This window comes from Vulpes lagopus, chromosome 4, assembly GCF_018345385.1.
Source record: "Vulpes lagopus strain Blue_001 chromosome 4, ASM1834538v1, whole genome shotgun sequence".
In the NCBI taxonomy this organism is placed as follows: Eukaryota; Metazoa; Chordata; class Mammalia; order Carnivora; family Canidae; genus Vulpes; species Vulpes lagopus.
This window is the reverse complement of record NC_054827.1, coordinates 1,849,908-1,869,063: the sequence shown is the minus strand read 5'-3', so window position 1 is coordinate 1,869,063 and position 19,156 is coordinate 1,849,908. Positions and strand designations below refer to the sequence as shown.

At 40.5% G+C, this 19,156-nt stretch overlaps 1 protein-coding gene across 7 annotated transcripts in view; it reads left to right on the top strand.

The window, feature by feature from the left end:
* Positions 1–19,156, top strand: part of MCPH1 (microcephalin 1) — a 232,876-nt gene that overhangs the window by 53,486 nt on the left and 160,234 nt on the right. For all 7 annotated transcript variants that reach the window (XM_041751940.1, XM_041751941.1, XM_041751938.1 and 4 more), the window contains exon 9: positions 1,035–1,144. In XM_041751940.1, coding sequence (XP_041607874.1) covers positions 1,035–1,144 — 110 coding nt within the window. The remainder of the gene's footprint in view (positions 1–1,034; positions 1,145–19,156) is intronic.

Genomic DNA, 19,156 nt, shown 5'->3' with positions numbered 1-19,156 from the left:
TTTTTGCCTTGTATTATGGTCACTCTCGGTGTGTCTACATTGTCTTACTTGGTTGTAAACTCCGTAGGAGTAGGATCTGTGTGTGTGCATCTTGCAACCTCATTGTTGATAAGAGCATCAGTGACTGACTGGTTGGATGATGTGGATGGTGGGTTGTATAGGATGACTGACCATCCCTTTGCTGTGCCTGGGACCTGAGTACCCCTTAGCCCCCTCTTTGTCTTTTGTGCATTATTCTGTTGAGACCACATAAGTGATGGCTGGTATTTTTAGTCTTCCTTCAGAATACTAGTTAAGTCATATACGGGGCAAACTATCTCGGGAGGAAGAGAGATGAGGAGCGCTGTATAAAGATGTAGCAATTCAAAGGAGACACTTCACACTTCATTATGGGTTATGTGGGATTTCCGCACTTTCGCGTCTAATGGATCCACATTTCACTTGATTAGTGTCTTTTTTTAGGTTTGTGTGTCTTCATGGCAAGATGCTTGTCCGAGGCGGAAATTTGTGGGGAGTAGAATCATCTCTCATTTGTAGATTGAAACCTAAAGCCCTGTACTGTACTGAAGACGGTTTTCTAGAGTAAATCTGACCCAAATGCTAGGGTTACTTACTTTTTTATCACAGAACTGCTTTCTCTGAGTTCAGTTTTGATCATTATGTAAGAACCTTGGTCATTACGTAAAGACCTAAAAGTTGGAGTTTGAATAGCTGGTAAGGTATGGGGCCTACGTTTTCTTGTGTTATCTGCTGGACGAATGGGACGCTGTAAAACTGGGACATTGTCACCCGACAGGCAAAATTGTTTCTGACCCTTGAGTTAAGCGAATTGCTTGCTTGGTAGATTGTAGTGGAATAAACCGAAAGTTCTAAATAGACTTCACAGAGCAAGTATGTGTTGTTTATTTCAAAGGACTAGTGCTTTCATGTTACCAGTACGCATGAATTGATTTTTAAATTTTTATGTTGTTAAGTTACATTCATATTCAGTCTACGTAAAGTTCTAACCAGTCTTCAAATCTCTTGGGTTTCAGGTGTTAAAAATGGACCAACCAGGCATGATGTTTTAGAGGGCTCAACGGGAGCCTGTGAGGACCTCACCAGACCTCACAAGGAATCAAAGAAAAGAGGGAAAGGCCAAAAGGTGGGTGCATGAAAATATTATTTTAAACTTTCCAATCTACTACATCATAATGCCCTAGTCTGAGTGAATGTCACTTAAACTAGTCTGCCCAACTTGCATTCTATTCAAAAAAATTAATTTCCAACATTTCATTTGGAAATGTTGGAAAACAGTGAAGCTGAGAGCGTTGGTTGCATTCAGGACAGAGTTAGTATTAGCAGGACGAGCCTTGCCACCACTTTGCCAATGCACTTTCTTGCTTGTAAAAATGCCGGCAGCTTCTCTCGAGCAGAGGGGGTCGGTTGTGCCAACAATTGTTGTTTTATAATCTGAATAAACATTGACTAGGTAGGAGGTGAAGCACCCAGACGTTGTTCATTTGTGAGCTAATGAAGGTTTGAGTTCAAGCCATCGAAGTGAAAGGTTCCCGTGCCTTCGAGCTTCAGCTTTGGGAGCGTCTAGCTCCTGCTCTCTGCTGTGCGGCTTTCTCATCACCTGGTGTGCTCACCTGAGTCCCAGAAGGGGGATTTAAAACTTTTTGGTTCTTCAACGTCCGCTTTCGTGCCTTACGTTCAGATAGCCTCTCTTTATCTGATGCCTCGTTTATGCCAAGGCCAGGAAAACATAATATAACGAAACCTGGTTTCCACACAATGGGAAAACTCTCCTGATAAATGAGTAACAATTTGAAAGGCAGCAATGATAGTGCATGGAGGGCGCCAGGGCATCCTAGTCTTCAGGCCCCACAGGAGGAAGAGGACCAGTGACACCTTCCTTACACTGGCAACGGTTAAAATGACAGATTCCATGAAAGTCTGTTATGAGTGGTAGAAACTGATTTCTTTACTGATGTGTTCTGGTTTGTCTCAGGAAAATAAAAGAAAAAGGACTCCCCACATGGAAGGGATCACATGTCAGGTGGAGCGGATTTGCAGGGAGGGAAATGGTCGCGGGCCCCTCCCATGTGAGCGTGTAAGGGACACCAGGCGCCTGGCTTCGGGCACCCTGGCTGTAAGGAGCGTCCCTGCACCTGTTACCTGCGCCTTCTCGTACCTGCCCCAGCGCAGTGGGTCCCACGACTGCGTCTCCGTAGAAAGCTAGTGACCCTCTGGCTGCGTTTATGTTTCGTTGCCCTGAATCCTTGTCTTCTTCTTCCTAATTGCTGCATGGCCACTTAGCCTTCTTCCTTTGGGAAGAAGCAAACGCCTTTTGACATTTATTCAGCTGATGCACTGCTGTTTATGCCCTGCTCCTCTTGAGGCGTTCCGGGGCGGTCCCTATACACCTCTGCTGTAGACCGGCATGCTTTATGGTAGTACTTACCTACGTTTTACCCTCCCGTGGGTACTTTCTTAGGGAAACAGTCATACCTACTCATCTCTTCCTCGGTATTATGCCTATATTTTAAAAAATTGCCCAGTAAATACTGATCACCAGTAATCAACCATAAAAATGCTTGACGCTGTCTAATCACAAGCATGTGGTTTAACTTGGAAGTTAATATTTCAGACATCTGACCTTGCCTGGCATTCACCTGATGACCACCTTGCTTTGTGCACTGGGTCTGTGGAAGAGCAGGGGGTTAGCAACATGCACCTGGAGGGGGACGTGTCCTACATGGAAAGGATTGTGCCTTTGTTCCTACAAAGCCTCTCGCCTTAGAGGGCTTGTAACATGAGCGAACAGCCCCTGTACCCTTCCCAGCATTATCGGATGCATCCAGTGATCAGTGCTACACAAGTGGGGAGTGTGGGGTAGTCTCACCGTCGTGGGTATTAATGAAACCTAAGTGGTTAACAGGGAAAACGAAATACAGAAGAATATATACACGCCTTCATGTGAAAGCTCAAGCAACAAGAATAGTAATAAATGTAGTTACATCACTTGATCATATGTCATTTAACTTTGGTTTTGGAGAATTTTTTTTTTTGTTGTTATTTTTAAAACTTAAATTTTCCTTGTTTTTAAATTGAAGAATAGTTGACACACAGTGTTTATTTCTCTGAAACATTAGTTTCCGGTGTAAAACATAGCGATTTGACAACTGTATACATCATGCTGTGGTCACCACGAATGTAGCAACCATCTGTCACCATATAGGCTACCTCAGTACATTGGCTCTGTCCCCTGTGCTGTACCTTTCAACCCCATGGCTTACTCATCCCATGACAGGAAGCCTGTCCTCCCACTCCCTTTAACCCATTTTGTCCTTCCTTCCACTCCCTTCCCCTTTGGCAACCACCTGTTCGTTCTCTGCATTTATGGGTCTGTTTCTACTTTTATGTGTTCAATTAGTTTTGTTTTTTAGATTCTACCTATGAGCGAAATCATGGTATTGGTCTCTCTCTGCTTGACTTATTTCACTTAGCATAACACCCTCTAGCTCCATCTATGTCATTGCAGATGGCAAGATCTCATCCTTTTTTGTGCCTGAGTAGTATTCCATTGCATATATCTATCTTATCTTCTTTATACATTCATCTATCACTGGAAGTTGGGCTGCTTCCATATCTTTGCTATTGTAAATAATGCTGCAGTAAACCTAAGGGTGTGTGTGTATCTTTTTGAGTTAGTGTTTTTGTTGTCTTCAGGTCAATACCCAGTACTGGAATTACTGGATCATATGGTATTTTTATTTTTAATCTTTTGAGGAACCTACATGCTGTTTTCCACAGTGACTGCACCAATTTGCATTCCCACTGACAGTGCACAAGGGTTTCTTTTTCTCTATATCTTTGCTAACTAACACTTGTTATTTCTTGTCTTTTTGAGTCTAGCCATCTGACAGGTATAAGGTGATAGCTAATTGTGGTTTTATTTATTTTTTACTATTTTTAAAAGATTTTATTCTATTTATTCACGAGAGACACAGCAAGGCAGAGACATAGGCAGAGGGAGAAGCAGGCTCCCTGTAAGGAGCCTGATGTGGGACTCGATTCCAGGACCCTGGTGTCACGACCTGAGCCAAAGGCAGACACTCGACCACTGGGCCACCCAGATGCCCCTCTCATCGTGGTTCTAATTTGCATTTCCTTGATTATCAGTGATGTTGAACTTCTTTTCATGTGTCTATGGCCATCTGGATATCTTCTTAAAAGAAATGTCTATTCAGGTCCTTTCCTGCTTCTATTTTTATTTTATTTTAATTAATTAGTAATTTTTTTTGTATAGAGAGTATGTGTGCAAGTGGGATTTGGGAAGGGCAGAGAGCGGGAGAGAGCGAATCCCAAGCACACTCCATGCCCAGCTTGGAGCCTGACTTGGGGCTCAATCTCAGGACCCTGAGATCATGAACTGAACTGAAACCAAGAGGCAGATGCTGAACCACCCATGTACCTTTGCCTCATGGCTTTTCTATATTTCTGTCCTTATGTATCTTCTGATTTTATTCTGGATATTTTCTATTGATTTCTTTTCCATTCCACCTTTCCCTCTTTATATATCTGTTCTGATGGTAAACTTATATATTTAGTTTTTAAATTCCACTTATTGTACTTCTCAGTTCTTATAACCTCCTCTTATAACCACCACCTCTGATGGTGTCCCCTTATGCAACCCACTGTCTTGCAGCTCAAACATGTCTTCCCAGCTCAACCGTGTCTTCCCAGAGCTGGTGTTTGCTTGTGTCTTGTGAGCTTTACCAATTATTCACAGTGGGGAGGTTGTTGTGAACTATTCCTGGAAATAATGGGTAAATTTTAACAGCTATTAAAAACCCAGAAACCAAAAACCCTAAGTGGAAACAGGATACACCCTCTGAGGAAAGACCTTCTAAGTCAACAGAAAGGATTTTGAAGATGAACTTTTAAGCCACTAGTTGCAAAAGACAGAGTAAATACTGAAAGCAAAAAAAATTCAGTAAAGAATTATAGAATCTCAGAACAACAACTACTATTGGAGGTTTTTTGGTTTAGGACCCATTTTTAATGGGAAAAGTCACTTTGTAAATCAATAGGAAACTATCTTTTTTTAGATTTATTACTTTAAATATACGTTTTTAAATTTGTTGAACCTCTTTTATTTCTAATCCAGTTAAGCAATTTCATGACCTCTATAATCTTATGTACATTAATGACAAGGAGACATATTTCTCCCATCTATTCAGAGGGAGAAATATAACATGTCATGGCCAATTTTAACCTGTTTTATGTTGGTTGCTTAATACTGTCAGACATAGAATCTGAGGAAGCTAAATATAGGATGAATGCTAGTACTATGGGAAACGTATATGAAAATTCCTTTTCTCCAAAGTATTTTTGTTCATTCTACTACTTCTGTCATTGTGGTTCAAACTATTATTATCCTCAGCAGAACTTTTCTTTTAAGGTAAATCATCACCCGGATGGCTTTTCACAAGTGGCTGCGTGTTAAAACTTCATTTGGGAGCCACCTCTGCCATGCAAGGGTGTCCCATCAGAGGACTAGCTGTGGCTCCGAGCACAGAAGTGTGTTTGCCGGCTTTCATAAGTTTGGAGGCTTAGGGGGAAATGAAGGCCATAGTACCTCATCATATACAAGTATGCTTATTTTGACAGTGATTTAGGGGGGGAAAAAAAGAGGAAGAAGAAAGAGAAAGAAAGAAGAGACCCTACACACCAGATAACAACCATTTTAATTTCTATAAGTTAACTTGAGGGGAAATGAGGATTAATAGCTTGCATATGTTCCGATCATTGCTTACTCTAGATTTCTACCAGGGTATGAGTCCTTTAGGACACAGATTGCACCCTATGCATCTTATAATACTGAGTACTACATACAAAAGAGGCGTTCAGTAAGTATTTGCATTGATTCCCCTTCTGCTTTTTGAGTGAACATGCTATAGCATTTCTGGTGCTTTTAACCATCACACAATGTCATAATCACCGTAATGTCCCTCATTTGTTTCCAAACAGCCCTCCTAAGCTTGTAGAACGGTCTTGCATCAGTGAAAGCAGGAAAGTTTTGTACTGTAATACGTTTTAGCTAAAAGCATTGGTTCCTGAGACAAATCCCCCGTCTACTCCATATTGGTTCTATCACATTAAATTAGTTACTTAATATTTCTGTGTCTCTGCTTCCTCGTACACAAAACAGACATGACGACAGTGCCAATCTCAAAAGTTAGACGCTAAGGAAATGTGTTGAAATGCGCACTGTTCCAGATGGTATCTGATATATGGAGGCACTCCACAAACATTAGCTAGTTATTCCAACACAAATGTGGGTGACAGTTGTGCCCACGTCTTGGCCGCCCTTGTTCCGAAGCCATGACTCAAAGTAGACTCGCTCTGCTTGCTTCCCTACCTCCTGTGTGGTCTTGAATTAAAATGGCCTTCCAAGTTCCAAGATATTCCAAATGATGTCTCTTCCTGGATTTATTGACCACGATCATGCTTGGGCTGCAACAGGATCTCTGGGCACAGGGGGAAGGAGATTTGGGCGTTCATTTTTTTTTTTTTTAACTTGCCACAGGGCTCTGAAATGATGGCCAGCCACTCTGTGAGAACCTCTGTGAGATGGGGCTGCATCACTTTGGGCCATTAATGCAGAATTATTCTCTGTCCCCTCGCCCAGGGGAGGGCGGGAAGCATGGGTTCTGTAGTCAGTGATTGGTGTTTTGGTGATTTGCTTCCTCAAGGTTCCCCACAAATGCCTCTTTTTTTTTTCTACTCTCATTAGAACCCCCTGAAAGTAACCGAGATCCACTCATGGGACTGTGGGGCCTCGACGGAACATGCTCATGGTCACTGCCGAGAGCTGCCATTCTTAAGCACAGTGCCCTCTGTGTAGACTGAGTCTTATATTTTGCCATCCCACGGAGGTGCTAGAAAGAACATTTTAGAGAGCTCTGATGGTGCCTTTCTTGTGGAGGCAGTAAATTTGGAATTTAGCTCATTGTCTGGCTTCTCTCAAGAAGGAAGCTTGCAGGGGAGAGAAGAGTACCAATAGAGGATGGAGGGAAAGGAGGAGAGGCTGTCTAGGGACAGGGATGAAGAGAGCTGGAGGGACAGAGAAGCCTTCTTGAATAAAGAAAATAGGCTGTTTGAGCCAGTTTTTGTTAAAAAACAGATTATTTTCCCTAATAGCATCTCTCCTCTGAGAGGCCCCTGAGTGAGTACTTCACTGCTCTACTGGAGACTCCGATATTTTATGAATGTACTTTTATAATTAGCAATAATTCCAGGACCTTGGCTCTTTGCCACTAGATAGTGTACTTGGCTGAGAGCATACAATCTTGTGGGTTGTTTTGTTTTTAAGTAGAACTTTCAAGTTGAAATAGCAGTGAGTCATCCAGATGACAGGTGATATTTATTTTGTTTCTTGAAAATTCAGCACGAGTATGTTGTGATTACTCGCTTAGGGGAATTGTCACACTTCCTCGAGGATGACACCCTTTATAAATGTCCCCATAAATAATTATCCCATTGTTCAGACCTGCTGTATGCAGTCAGATAGGGCCTCATCTCCTGTGTAGGGTGTTGGAGTGCAGATAATTTGATAGGTGAGCTTACAAAGATTGAAGGTGCCCTAGATTTCTAACACAGGTGTTTAAATTGCTTTGATATATGACTTTTGGCAAAGTGTCCCCAGAGTTGGTGGTGATGGGAATGTGCTCGTTATGACAGGTGTTGCATCCCCTGGCAGATGTTACTTTGCGAAGCTATCTGAAAACCAGCTGCCTCTTGATGGTGTAACAATGCTTTCGACTCCCATTAGCGTGTTATTTTTTTTCTTGTTATATGAGAAAAAAATATTTATATAAAAGACATCAAAAAGAATCTTCAAAGAACATCAGTTTTCTTTGCTGTGTTTTCTGTGTCCAATACAGGATAACCGATTTTGCGTGCATTATAAAATGCATGCTTTGTTTGGGATTGGAAGTGGTGGAAATGAGGGACAGTCAGGATGTCTCTGAATCATATTCTCCTGCGCCATCCATGGTCACCACTGGCCGTGTAAAGGTAGAGGCCAGTGTACTACTTTCCCCACCAGGCGAGGTCTACAAGGCCCTTCATGGGGGGACCTGAGCAGTGTGTTTATGATCTGCTGGTAGGTATCCGGTGTACCAGGCAAACGAGAGACAGGCATTCTAGATGTAATTAGTCAGAGCTGCTAGTTTCTAAGGCAAGCTTGCTAAATATACCATTTGGGTGATGTTAACTAATTGACAGTAAACCATGGTAACCCGGTTTAGAAATAATCAAATTAATCTATTTGAGTTAGGCGGAAATTCAAGCAAAATAATCTGTTGAAGTAGCAAAGCTCAATCTTTACCTTAAAAAAAAAAAAAAAAAAAGTCAACCAAATGGATTCTTCGTAAAGGAAACTGCACATCAGTGAAAGATGCACAATTCTCTGTCTGCCTAGTCAGAATGCTTCCTCTTTGCTGGGCAGCCAGCGTGAAGGGAAGTGTTTGTTGGAGCATACGTGTTAATCCTCTTCCAGCCACCTCACTGCCTCCACCTCCCCCCGCTTGCCCCCCACATCTATTCTCTGCTCAGACGATTAGCCCAGGCTAATCATGGTTATTCTCTTCCCCATACCAGTAATTAGTTTGGGAGTATGACTCACTTCTGCCCAATAAAATGCAAGGGAAGTCTTATTGGGAGGTTTCTGGAAAAAGTGTTTTCTCACTCGAGATAGCCCTGGGAAGAAACGCTCTCCTGCTCCTCGGAGCTTTGTTATGGCTGGATGTATCTCCTGGAAGTGCCGCAGCCTCAGGGTGAAGCCAAAGAGTGAACCAAAGAAAGGAAGCAGGGGGAGGCCTGCAAATCTTACGGCTTATTTCCACTGACATCAGAGAGATGTGTGAACAAGGCACAAGCTGTCTCATCTGTTATGCTCCGGAGATAGGATGGGTCATATACACAGAGAAATGCAGAGCTGTGTCCACTTGTCCAAAAGGCTAGATGTCATTGTAAATGTGGGTGGCTTTCCCAAGCAGGTTTTTCTTGTCTTCCCCGGAGGAACGATAATCCCCTCCAATGATAAGATATTTATTCCTGTTCCTTTTACGAGGTCCATTCAAGTATTTTCACTCATTTTTTTTAAAGGTATTCCTTTCCAAATAATCTTAGGGCTGTAAATTATTGGATATTAATCCAGGATACGATACTTTAGGAGTGTTTTTTTTTAAAGAAAAAAAAATAGAAAAAAAACAACCCAGCATTATGGAGAAGGAAAGGAGTTAACTAGACTCATGACACACAAAACCACAATGCAGAATCACTGAGGCATTATTATGGACTTTGTTAAAAAAATAAAATATGAGGCATTTCAAATAGATTTTGGCACATGCTTTTGTGGCTGTTGGACATGAGTTAAGACTTAGTTAATGTATCAGTGATGAGTCTGTGTAAAGACATAATATAATACAGAATGGCTGTCAAAATGCAGTAGCTCAGTCTGGAGTGGTCCTTATTCTGGTCTTCATTATCAGTGATATTCAATTTTGAAAACCTTTTTTCTTTTCTTTTTGTTTTTTGAAGTTAAGCGGTTTTATTTTTCTGCATAAATATCTTCTGCTTTTTACTTTTGAATAAATCCACTGGCTATAATCTAATTCTGCTCATTTAATAAAAGGCACTGACATCATTCCCAGCATTGGGCAGGTTGTGGCTATTTTCTTTTTTTGTTTTTGGTGTTTTCTTAATGTGTCATTCCAGCTTTTTGGGTAAAGATTTAACAAAAGGCAACAAAATTCCTAGGACATTAGGAGTCGGAGACACTTGAGTAGGGTTGCAGTGTGTGGTGTGACCCCTATGGGTCAAGGGTAGAGGCATGTGCGCTTGATTCAGAATAACAGCACTAGCCTGGAAATCCCATGAATTTGCCTATGTTCCCCCTAAATCTGTTCCCATTTGTTTCCTAAGGGCCAGATTTGGTGATTTTAGGGTTATATTTGGAGTGGCTAATGAGAAAGGAGGTCAGAAGCTCAGAGACTGTCCCTGTTTGCAGGTGACGGTTTATGACTAGGACCAGCCCTCCACTCCCCTGCCCTCCTGTATGCCCTTCAGATCCCCTTCTCTACCACATACCGTGTGGACACGTAGATTCTTATTTAGTAGGTTACGGTTCACTGCTGTCATTTGTTTTGGGAGGAGGGTGCCTGTCCCAGGTTTAGCAGTCAGAGAGGCCCTGAAAGCTGTCCTTCTGACACTCTCTGTTCTTCTCTAAGTACTTTTTTTAGAACAAGAAGGTGTCCACCCTCATATTTACTCTCCCACCCTGGCCAGGAGAGTTTGTCCATGGAACGCCACTCCGCTGAGTGGAGAACGGGTCGCATAAACACAGGGTCTGGCATGGGGTATCCTCATCTGTCCGGGCCGCTGTAACAGGACACCGTAGTCTGGGTGGCTTATAAATACCAGCCATTTATTTCTCACAGTTCTGTAGGCAGGACGTCGAAGATCAAGGTCCAGCAGATTCAGTGTCTAGTGAGGGCCAGCCTCCTGGTTCTGAGGCAGCTGTCTTCTGGGTCCTCCTGTGGCTGAAGGGGCGAGGGAGCTCCCTGGGGACTCTTGTGCGGGCAGGAATCCCACGCATGAGGGCTCCACCCTCATGACCTGGTCACCTCCCTAGGGATCCACCTCCAAATGCCATTGCATGGGGGGTTAGGGTTTCAACATATGGAGTTCTCCACATTCAGAGCCGGGTAATGTGTGTCTGTGTAGATGCAACGGGAGTTTTAACTTTAGATTTTAAGTTTGCTAGATAAAGCCTCCCAAGAAGTAAGGTGATGCATGCACATTACTTAAAAAAAAAAAAATGAATTAGGTATTGATGAATAAGTTGGTTGTACATTTTCTCTATGATTGTTTTTTATTTATTATAAAAAGTAATCGTTTCCAATACGTAAGTATTCAAAATTGACACTGATGCTTGATTGACCATTATTATTATATTATTTGAGAATATTTAGAAAGGCGTTATACTTTTTAGAAATATGAAGTCTCTACGATCCTATGGGAAACCAATTTCACATAAGGAAAAAAGATATAAGGGAGGACAGTTAAGTCATGAAAAGTTTAATAAAAGAAAATTAAAGAGTTTTGTCCCATTTTTCTGCAGTGAACCCACTTGGAGTATAGAATTTGTCATCAGATTAAAAAGGGGATATTGAGGGCACCTGGGTGGCTCAGTGGTTGAATGTCTGCCTTCAGCTCAGGTCAGGATATCAGGATCCGGGGATCGAGTCCTGCGTCAGGCTCCTGCTCAGCAAGGAGTCTGCTTCTCCCTCTGCTTGTGCTCTCTCTCTCTCTCTTTCTCTCTCGAATAAATAAAAATCTTCAAAAAAAACAAAAAAACAAAAAACAAACAGGCTATCAGCAGTACAGAGCATCTAGGGAGCTGCTTATTAAAAAAAACAAAAACAAAAACAAAAAACCCTGCAATCTCTTGGATCCAGAGTGAGTCTCTCTGAAGACACTTTAAATGATGAAGCTGCCAGGCATTTAGAGGATCGAATATCCCCAGGAAGCAATTTGAAGACATTTTCCAGAATTTATCTCTTGTCATATTTGACTTGCTCTTTTTTTATTTTCACCATATTAAAAATCCATGTAAACATTGGGTTCTGGTGGTGCCCATGTGTGCATGTGAGCTGTATTCCTAGTGAACAGAATCAATAATCTTGGCAAATGTGTTGATTATTTCATTTAACTTCCTTTTTAGGAAAAGTAGTTTCACTGTTTACTTATGAAATGGTACCTAAACCCAAAACCCATTTCAAAGAAGTGTTTGACTTTTAAAGTGTTTTTGTCACTAATAAGACAAGTATGTTTGTTTAATTTGACCTACCCTTGATAATACTAAAGCAAACACCAGTCAGACTGTTTCCTAAATACTTATATTTCCTTCCACCACTCACTACTTTGGAACTTCCAGAAAACGCTTTTGCCGAAATTAAATGCAGTGTTTTATATTTGTGATTTGCTTCCTATTGTTCGGTAGATTATTTCACTGGATTACCTTTCAGTGTTTGCTTTGAGTACTCTTTGGTGCTGTGTAGCTGTGTTTGGACAAGTGCTTTTCCTTTTTTTTAAGGAACAGAGCCCTATGTTTTCTTTGCCACTGAACAGCAATGTCAAAAAAGGTAACAATTGTTTTTTCTCTCTCTGTGATAGGCCTTGTATAATAGCTTATTATTATATTATGTCCTGTCTTTTCATAATTCCTCCTGAAACGTATCCTTCTTGCTGTCTTGAGGAAGCTTTTGTAAAATTGATCTCATAACTGACATCTTATTGAATCCATACAGACCACTCACAGATTCCCCACGGAGCCACTAATTTCATGAATATTTCTTTGTGTTATTTGTTCATCCTGTCTAGGATACATATCTGCCCTATCTGCCAAATTTCTTTTCCTTCTCGAAGTCTTAGCTTGGTCACATTTTTCTTTAGATTTTCACCCTCCAGGGCAGGAATCCTTTTCTTTCCTCTTCTTCTCCATATCACTAGCATCTGGTTTTGTGCTTGATAAATTATTCTGGCTCATTTTGTATTTAAAGATTGAATGGGTATTTACTATTTTATATTATTCTTTCTTAGGAATTAGATGATTCAGCTTCCATTAATTATTCAAGAATTTCTCATCTTTTCATCACTTTTGATTCAAAACTGACCAAAGAGGATAAACATGACATTTGAAATGAAAACTTTAGTAGATCTGATGGGACTATTGCTTCTTGAGTGACCACAATCTTTACAAAACTCTGTTCCCAGGAGTTTAAAAAAAAAAATGTGTTAAGGAGATAATCTTATTTAGAGTGTTGTAATATGGAGATCATTCCTTAATGAGGAATGCTCAGAGCAAAGGAGAAAGCTGAGGTTCCATAGTCAGGTAAGCAAGGGTGTCATCAGGGAGTCTTTGGGAACTAAGAATAAGGATAAAGATAGTTTTATCTAGGTTATGAAGGAGAAAGATGGTGATGGGTCTTTTCTTGAATTATTGGGGAACAAAGTGGTCCTTTGGGGTTAGCCTGTCTTTCAACAAAAGGGGGAAGACCAGCACTGTTCCCCAGGAGTGCAGAGCTCGGCTTCCACGTTGTCAGTGCTACTATTTGTTCAAAGCGAGTGTCATTCCTCCTGAATGATGGAGAGGCAGTCAGAACTTTGGAGGCAAACTAGAGCCTAAGGGTTAGTCTCCTGAGGACTCTTGCCAATACTGGTTCTATCTGTTGAGAGGTGATGGCAAAGGTCAGTTGTTTTAGGGTCCTGGACATTAAGTATCTTACAGTAAGCATTCCTAAAATGAAAAGGAATGATACAAATTTATATAGAAGGTTATATTAGAATCTAGAGTCAGGAGCCGAGCCCTGAGGAAGACCAGTCCAGTGGGTCCCAGAGGTCGGTGGAGGAGCATCTTTTGGTTTTACAACATGGCTTATTGTCTTGAGGGTTCCGAGCCAGGTCGTCCACAGGTGTGCTTACCTGTCGTAAAAGGCATGTGTAATCTGAGCATTGTGCCACATTTTCTCATGGCCTGTCCAGAGAGGATCCTGCTCACGTGTGGTCACTTGGGCTTTGGTGCCTGGGGTTTCTTCAAACCTGGGCAGAAGGAGAAGTTTCAAGGTCACCAGAGTCCAGACAGAGATTGGGACAGTCGGATGCTAGTTCTCGGTGATGACAAATCAGGTAGGGGAAAATCTGGAACATGAGTTTGAAGGTTGTAGCCAGATAGTGCAGGAAATCAGACAAATTGGACATTTGGTAAGGACTGATGATTTGGGCAAGGCAACAAGAATGGAGTCAATATGCAAGTAGGGATAGAAACTAGATTTTTACATAGGGGAAAAGGAAGTCAAGGGAGACTCTATCAGAGAAAATGGAGTTTTCACATCCGTCAGTTCCCTGCAGGGTACAAAGAGGTGCAAAATAACTCAGACAGTGAACATGGCTAGGATCTGATATCCTGGAATGGTGTAGTATAAACAATGCATAGTTTCCCACAGAGACACAATTTTTTTTTCCCATAGTCCCTCCTCTAATAATCAAAGAGAGATTATTTATGATCGCAAAATAAGACTGGTCTCATTAGATTTATTTACATAGGTGTAGCAAGAATAGTTTGCAGGAAGTTTTCATAAGGAATCTTAGATTTCACATTTAAAAGCCTCTTGGGGCTAGGAAACCCAGCCAAGCGCTTGCTGTCAGATTCCACCTTCAGTGTCTATACATTTACACAAATTCTTCTGAGGTACCCAGTATAGCCTATGGAGGTTCTTGGACCTCTACAAAGTGATCTTTTTTGCTCATCTGTTAGTCAGGATCCATGGGAGCCAGGTACCAGGCTTGTTTTCCCCAGAGGGCTTTGGCAAACATTGGTGCCATAAGGTCTACCTTAGTTTCTTTCTTTCTTTCTTTTTTTTTTTTTCCTACCTTAGTTTCTTGAAAGGATCTGTTCATTGTTGATTAAGTGAGCATCATTCTCAGATATGATCTTGCAGCCCAAGGCCAAGGTTACTTAACCAGTTTTTTCAGTTATGTCCTGGTAATGAGGAGGACAGATTCTTTTTGAACCTAGACAAATAATTATATTGCCCTTAAAGTAAGAATACTAAATAATATTGAGTTTCCAAATTCTGGAAGGGTCAGGTAAGGAGACTCAGATAATATTTCTAAATATGTTCTTTCTTTTACCAAAAGCTTCATTTACCAAACTGTTTTAGGATACAGACAGCATAAGAAGAGCAGGGACTTCCTTATATTTAGAAAGTAGAACATTAAAATATTCCAAATAAAAGCCAGTCCTTCCTCAGTAGTTCATTTAAGCCTATGTCATTAATTCTGACTTTGCTTGATCTTGGGTTAGTGGTCTCATGAACCCATCTGCTTCTCTCAACCATTGAGCCTCCCAGGTCCCCCCAGCATAGTCCTTTTCCATGGACTTTTAAGAGGATGTTTCTTTTGAAGACCAATCACTCTGGCCTATGGGTGATTACAAGTGCTGGTCAGAGTGCATCATAGTGAAACAAGAAATTGTAAGTGACAAGGGTTCTACATGGCTGTGGCCATTGGATTACTGATAACTCTCAAAAGTGAGAGGTCTGATGAGAGTAGAATAATGCACTGATGGGGAGCATTGTTGTAGTTTGAAGACAAAGGCAACCAGAAACGGTATAGTCAACATCTATAAGCATACTGGTTAGCACTGTTTTCAAAAAGAGCAGATATTATATGTAATTATAAAAAATGGAAGAACATAATCTTTATAGAAAAAAAACCCTTCAGATATAACAAAATGCCCCAAGATATAATATACCCTGGATATCCTAAAAATGTAACTGGAGTAGACCAAGAATATATCAGTATTGTCAAGTGAGGAGATCCTATGAGTCTAGAGTAGGTCCTGAATATCTGTAGATCAATAACATTTTACTCACTTAAATTTAACCTGAGGATGACCAAGTGTCATTTCTAATTTGACAACTCCTTCCATACAACTCCTCAATAGTAACATAATCACATTGACTTAATTATTTCTTAACATCTCTCTTTTCATGTGGTGGAAGACAACATCTTCATGATTCTCCAGGTGTCTCTGGGAAATCTCAAAGACAGCTTAGGATTTGAATCTGGGAAGGCGAAATATCAAAAGTTGTCAGGAAATTTTGCGCACTTGATTAAGATAGGATCATAGGTTACTTAGAAACAGTACCTGATTCCTTAAAGTGCCAAAAGATTTTATAAGTAAACATAGGATAGCATAACTTTAAAATACCTTACCTTTTTCTTAAATGACTAGATTTTTGAAATACTCAAGGAAGCAGCAAATTCAACATAAACCATAAAAGGTTATTCTGGTAAAACACAATCTTTGTTATTCAAACAAGTTACACAGAAAAAAAAAAAAAAAGAATGCATGACACTTTACATTTTAGGTGAAGGCAGTTAGCAGTAAACCAAGGAAATGAGCCTATCAATTCGGAGTAAAGTTTGCTAAGGTTTTTGCATATGTTCTAGGTTTTCAAACCCAACATTATAAACTAAGACAAAGTTCATTCTTCCTTTTGTCTTTTTTGAAACTCTTTCATGTTCTGGAACAACCTGACACTTCAGGACCAATCTCAGGGGTTCTGCAGGGTCAGAAATAATTTCATAATATTTGTGAGATACTGTTAACATGTAGTGGGTATATGGTTGGCTATCTCTGAGTGGATCTATGTCGATACTTATTAAAAACCCATAAAGCTTTCTGGGGTCATCGAGAAGCTGGAAGAGTGCTGTGGGGTTTAGGAACTAAAAATTGCTCCTTCAGGATAGACCTCTTTTTGTTCTTGAAAAATAGAAGTGGGTACATGTTTGTATTTCTTTCAAAGTATTGCTACTAACTGTAGTGTAAACCACATGTTAATTTTAACTTCTAGCTAAAGTAACCTCTAATATTAGTTACTAAGGTTACTTACTAAGGTAGCCTTTGAGAAAATGGGCCTTAAAAATGTAGCACCAGGTGCCTGCATTTGTCCATATTTCATTGTCTCTGTCCCATGTAAAAATAAGAATCAAAAGCATATAGCCTTAAAATTATGTTTAGTCAGTGGGATGCCTGGTGGGTGAAGCATCTGACTTGGGCTCAGGTCTTGATCTCAGAGTCTTGGGATGGAGCCCCGCATCAGGCTTCCAGCTCAACGAGGAGGCTGCTCCTCCCTCCGCCCCTCACCCCACTCATACTCTCTATATCTCTTGAATAAATAAAATAAGATAAAATAAAATCATGCTTAGTTATTAGAATTTCTGTGTTCTGTTTTACTAAGCATGAGTATTCATTGAGTAACTCAGTTTAGTGGTAGATGATGGTTTTGAGTTGCCTAAATATCTTGGAAGTTGTCTTAAAGATTTCATAATGTAAAACATGGATGCTGTTAAATTTATCAAAATAGTGATTCAATTTGGTTAAACACAAATTTATATTTTTAATAGTCCTAAACATAAAGCAGCAGTAATGCTCACTTAATCAATGAGACTGAAAGGTTGGGAAGAACATGTACCCAGAAGAATAAAAATGTACTTTGTTATCATATCTGATAGAGAAGGGATAGCTGTTTTTAATAAACCAAAAATATTCAGCTAATCTCATTTGCTAGAGATTTACCAAAACATGTGAACTTGAGTTCTTAAAACATTTTGAGTTTCTATGAGAAGAGTTTCTTTTCAATGTTGAAAATACTGGGAGTCTGATTTTCTTAATTTCTGGGGATTTTAGGAAAATTCAATTTATAGGTTATTCTTTCTAAGCCAATTACAATAGAGTTTCTTTAAGAAATTTTATAATCTCATGTGGTAACATCATCTCGTGGTGCTTATCTCAGATGTGTGATGCTGGCCTTTCTGAATTGCAGGCATGTATGTACAGAGACACACACAGCTTGTAATTTCAATTTTAGGACTTTACTTGTGGCTCAAGCATAATAAACATGGAAGTACAAAACTCTTTCTGGATATCTACTTGGAGGCATGAAATACTTAACAGTTTTGAACTCAAAGTAGAAAAATAAACAGGAAAAAAAAAACCTTTAAGGCAGATTCTTTATCATTTTTCACACAACAAAGATCTCTATAAACAGTCATCCCCTTTACAGATCTAACCGAATGGTCAGATCATAAAACCAAAGGAAGCTGGCACCAGAAATCAAGTAAATACTCAGAATCAAGATCAAGGACTTACCATAGTATCAGCAGACAAGAGTCTGGAGCACAGAGTCCCCAGCCGGGCCCTATGTTGGGCACACAGACGGCTGGTCAGGAATGGCACACAGCGACAGTTAAGAGGAACAATCCCATCTGAGCCACATGCCAAAACTTCAAAAAACAAAATTCACAAGAAAATGAAAATCTTTGTATGCATACTGTTGTTATAGGAACGATCTTCATCATTGAAGAATGTCTCGAAGCAGAGGAAGAAACCCAGCGTTTTACAGAGGCAGGTAGACCAGGGTGTCTATGAGGATGGAGATGGTCTTACCTGAGTCACTGAGGAAGGGCAGGGTGCATCCTGCTAAGAAAACAACATTTGGCTGAGTAAATTTGAACCCTTGAAGGGCTTTCCTAAAACCAGCAGCATCCCATCTAGCAAGAAGACAGGAGCCACCAGAGAGTTGTACAAAATGGAAAAATTTTATTGGAAGGAGTGTAGGGCAAAGAAGTGATTAGCAAAAGAAAAAGGCTTGTTTCAGGCAAGATCACTTTCCCCTAATTGGAAGGGCAGGGGGCCTTATGCAGATTACCTCCTCTTCCGTTGGGGGATTGAGAAGGCTCACGTGGCAGATGAGACCTCCCTGATGCTGATCAGAATATTCCTGACTGATGGTTAAGAATGCATTTCTGGGGGAGGTTGAAATTGCACTTAGGTTAGGGATTATCCTGCTTTGGTGACCTAGCCTGGCTCAAGTGATGCCATTTGGGCCTGTGGTTTTAACAGTCCTGCCTTGCAGCATGAGACAGAAGGTGCTCTCAAGTACACTTTTCTCACTACACAGAAGGGTGGGAAGCTCTTTTAACCTGCACTCTATGTTCTGGGGCAAAGGTGATGTTCAGTGTTCTGGAGAATCAACTGTTAATAGAACAGGGATGCATCTTACAGGAGGGGTAAATCCAGGTCTCAGTAGTAAAGAACTGTTTAATTTTTTTCAACACTGTATGCGGCTGCTTCCAATAAATGTTTTGGTCTTTTCCAATAATGGTGAAGAAGGCTTACTGATTCTCATTAGGTTTGTACCATGTAGACATCATCTTACACTCAGGTTTCCTGGGGAGGGCATGCAGTGGGTTGGAGCCACATCATCAGGTTACCATCACTAAAGAGAATAGAGTGGCCAGATTTTCCCCCTGCTTTTATTACCATCGGTGAAATGTGACTCACAGCAAAGGTTACATAAATAAATGACTAAGTTAAGAAGTGGTTTGTATTCTCGTGAAATTACATACTGTGAAGGTTATAATTTACAAAACTGCTAGCATTAATATTTACTTTCAACAGAATTATTAATCATGTAGCACTCTGGGAGTAATTCATTATCTCATTTCTTAGATGAGACCCATGAGATAAGGA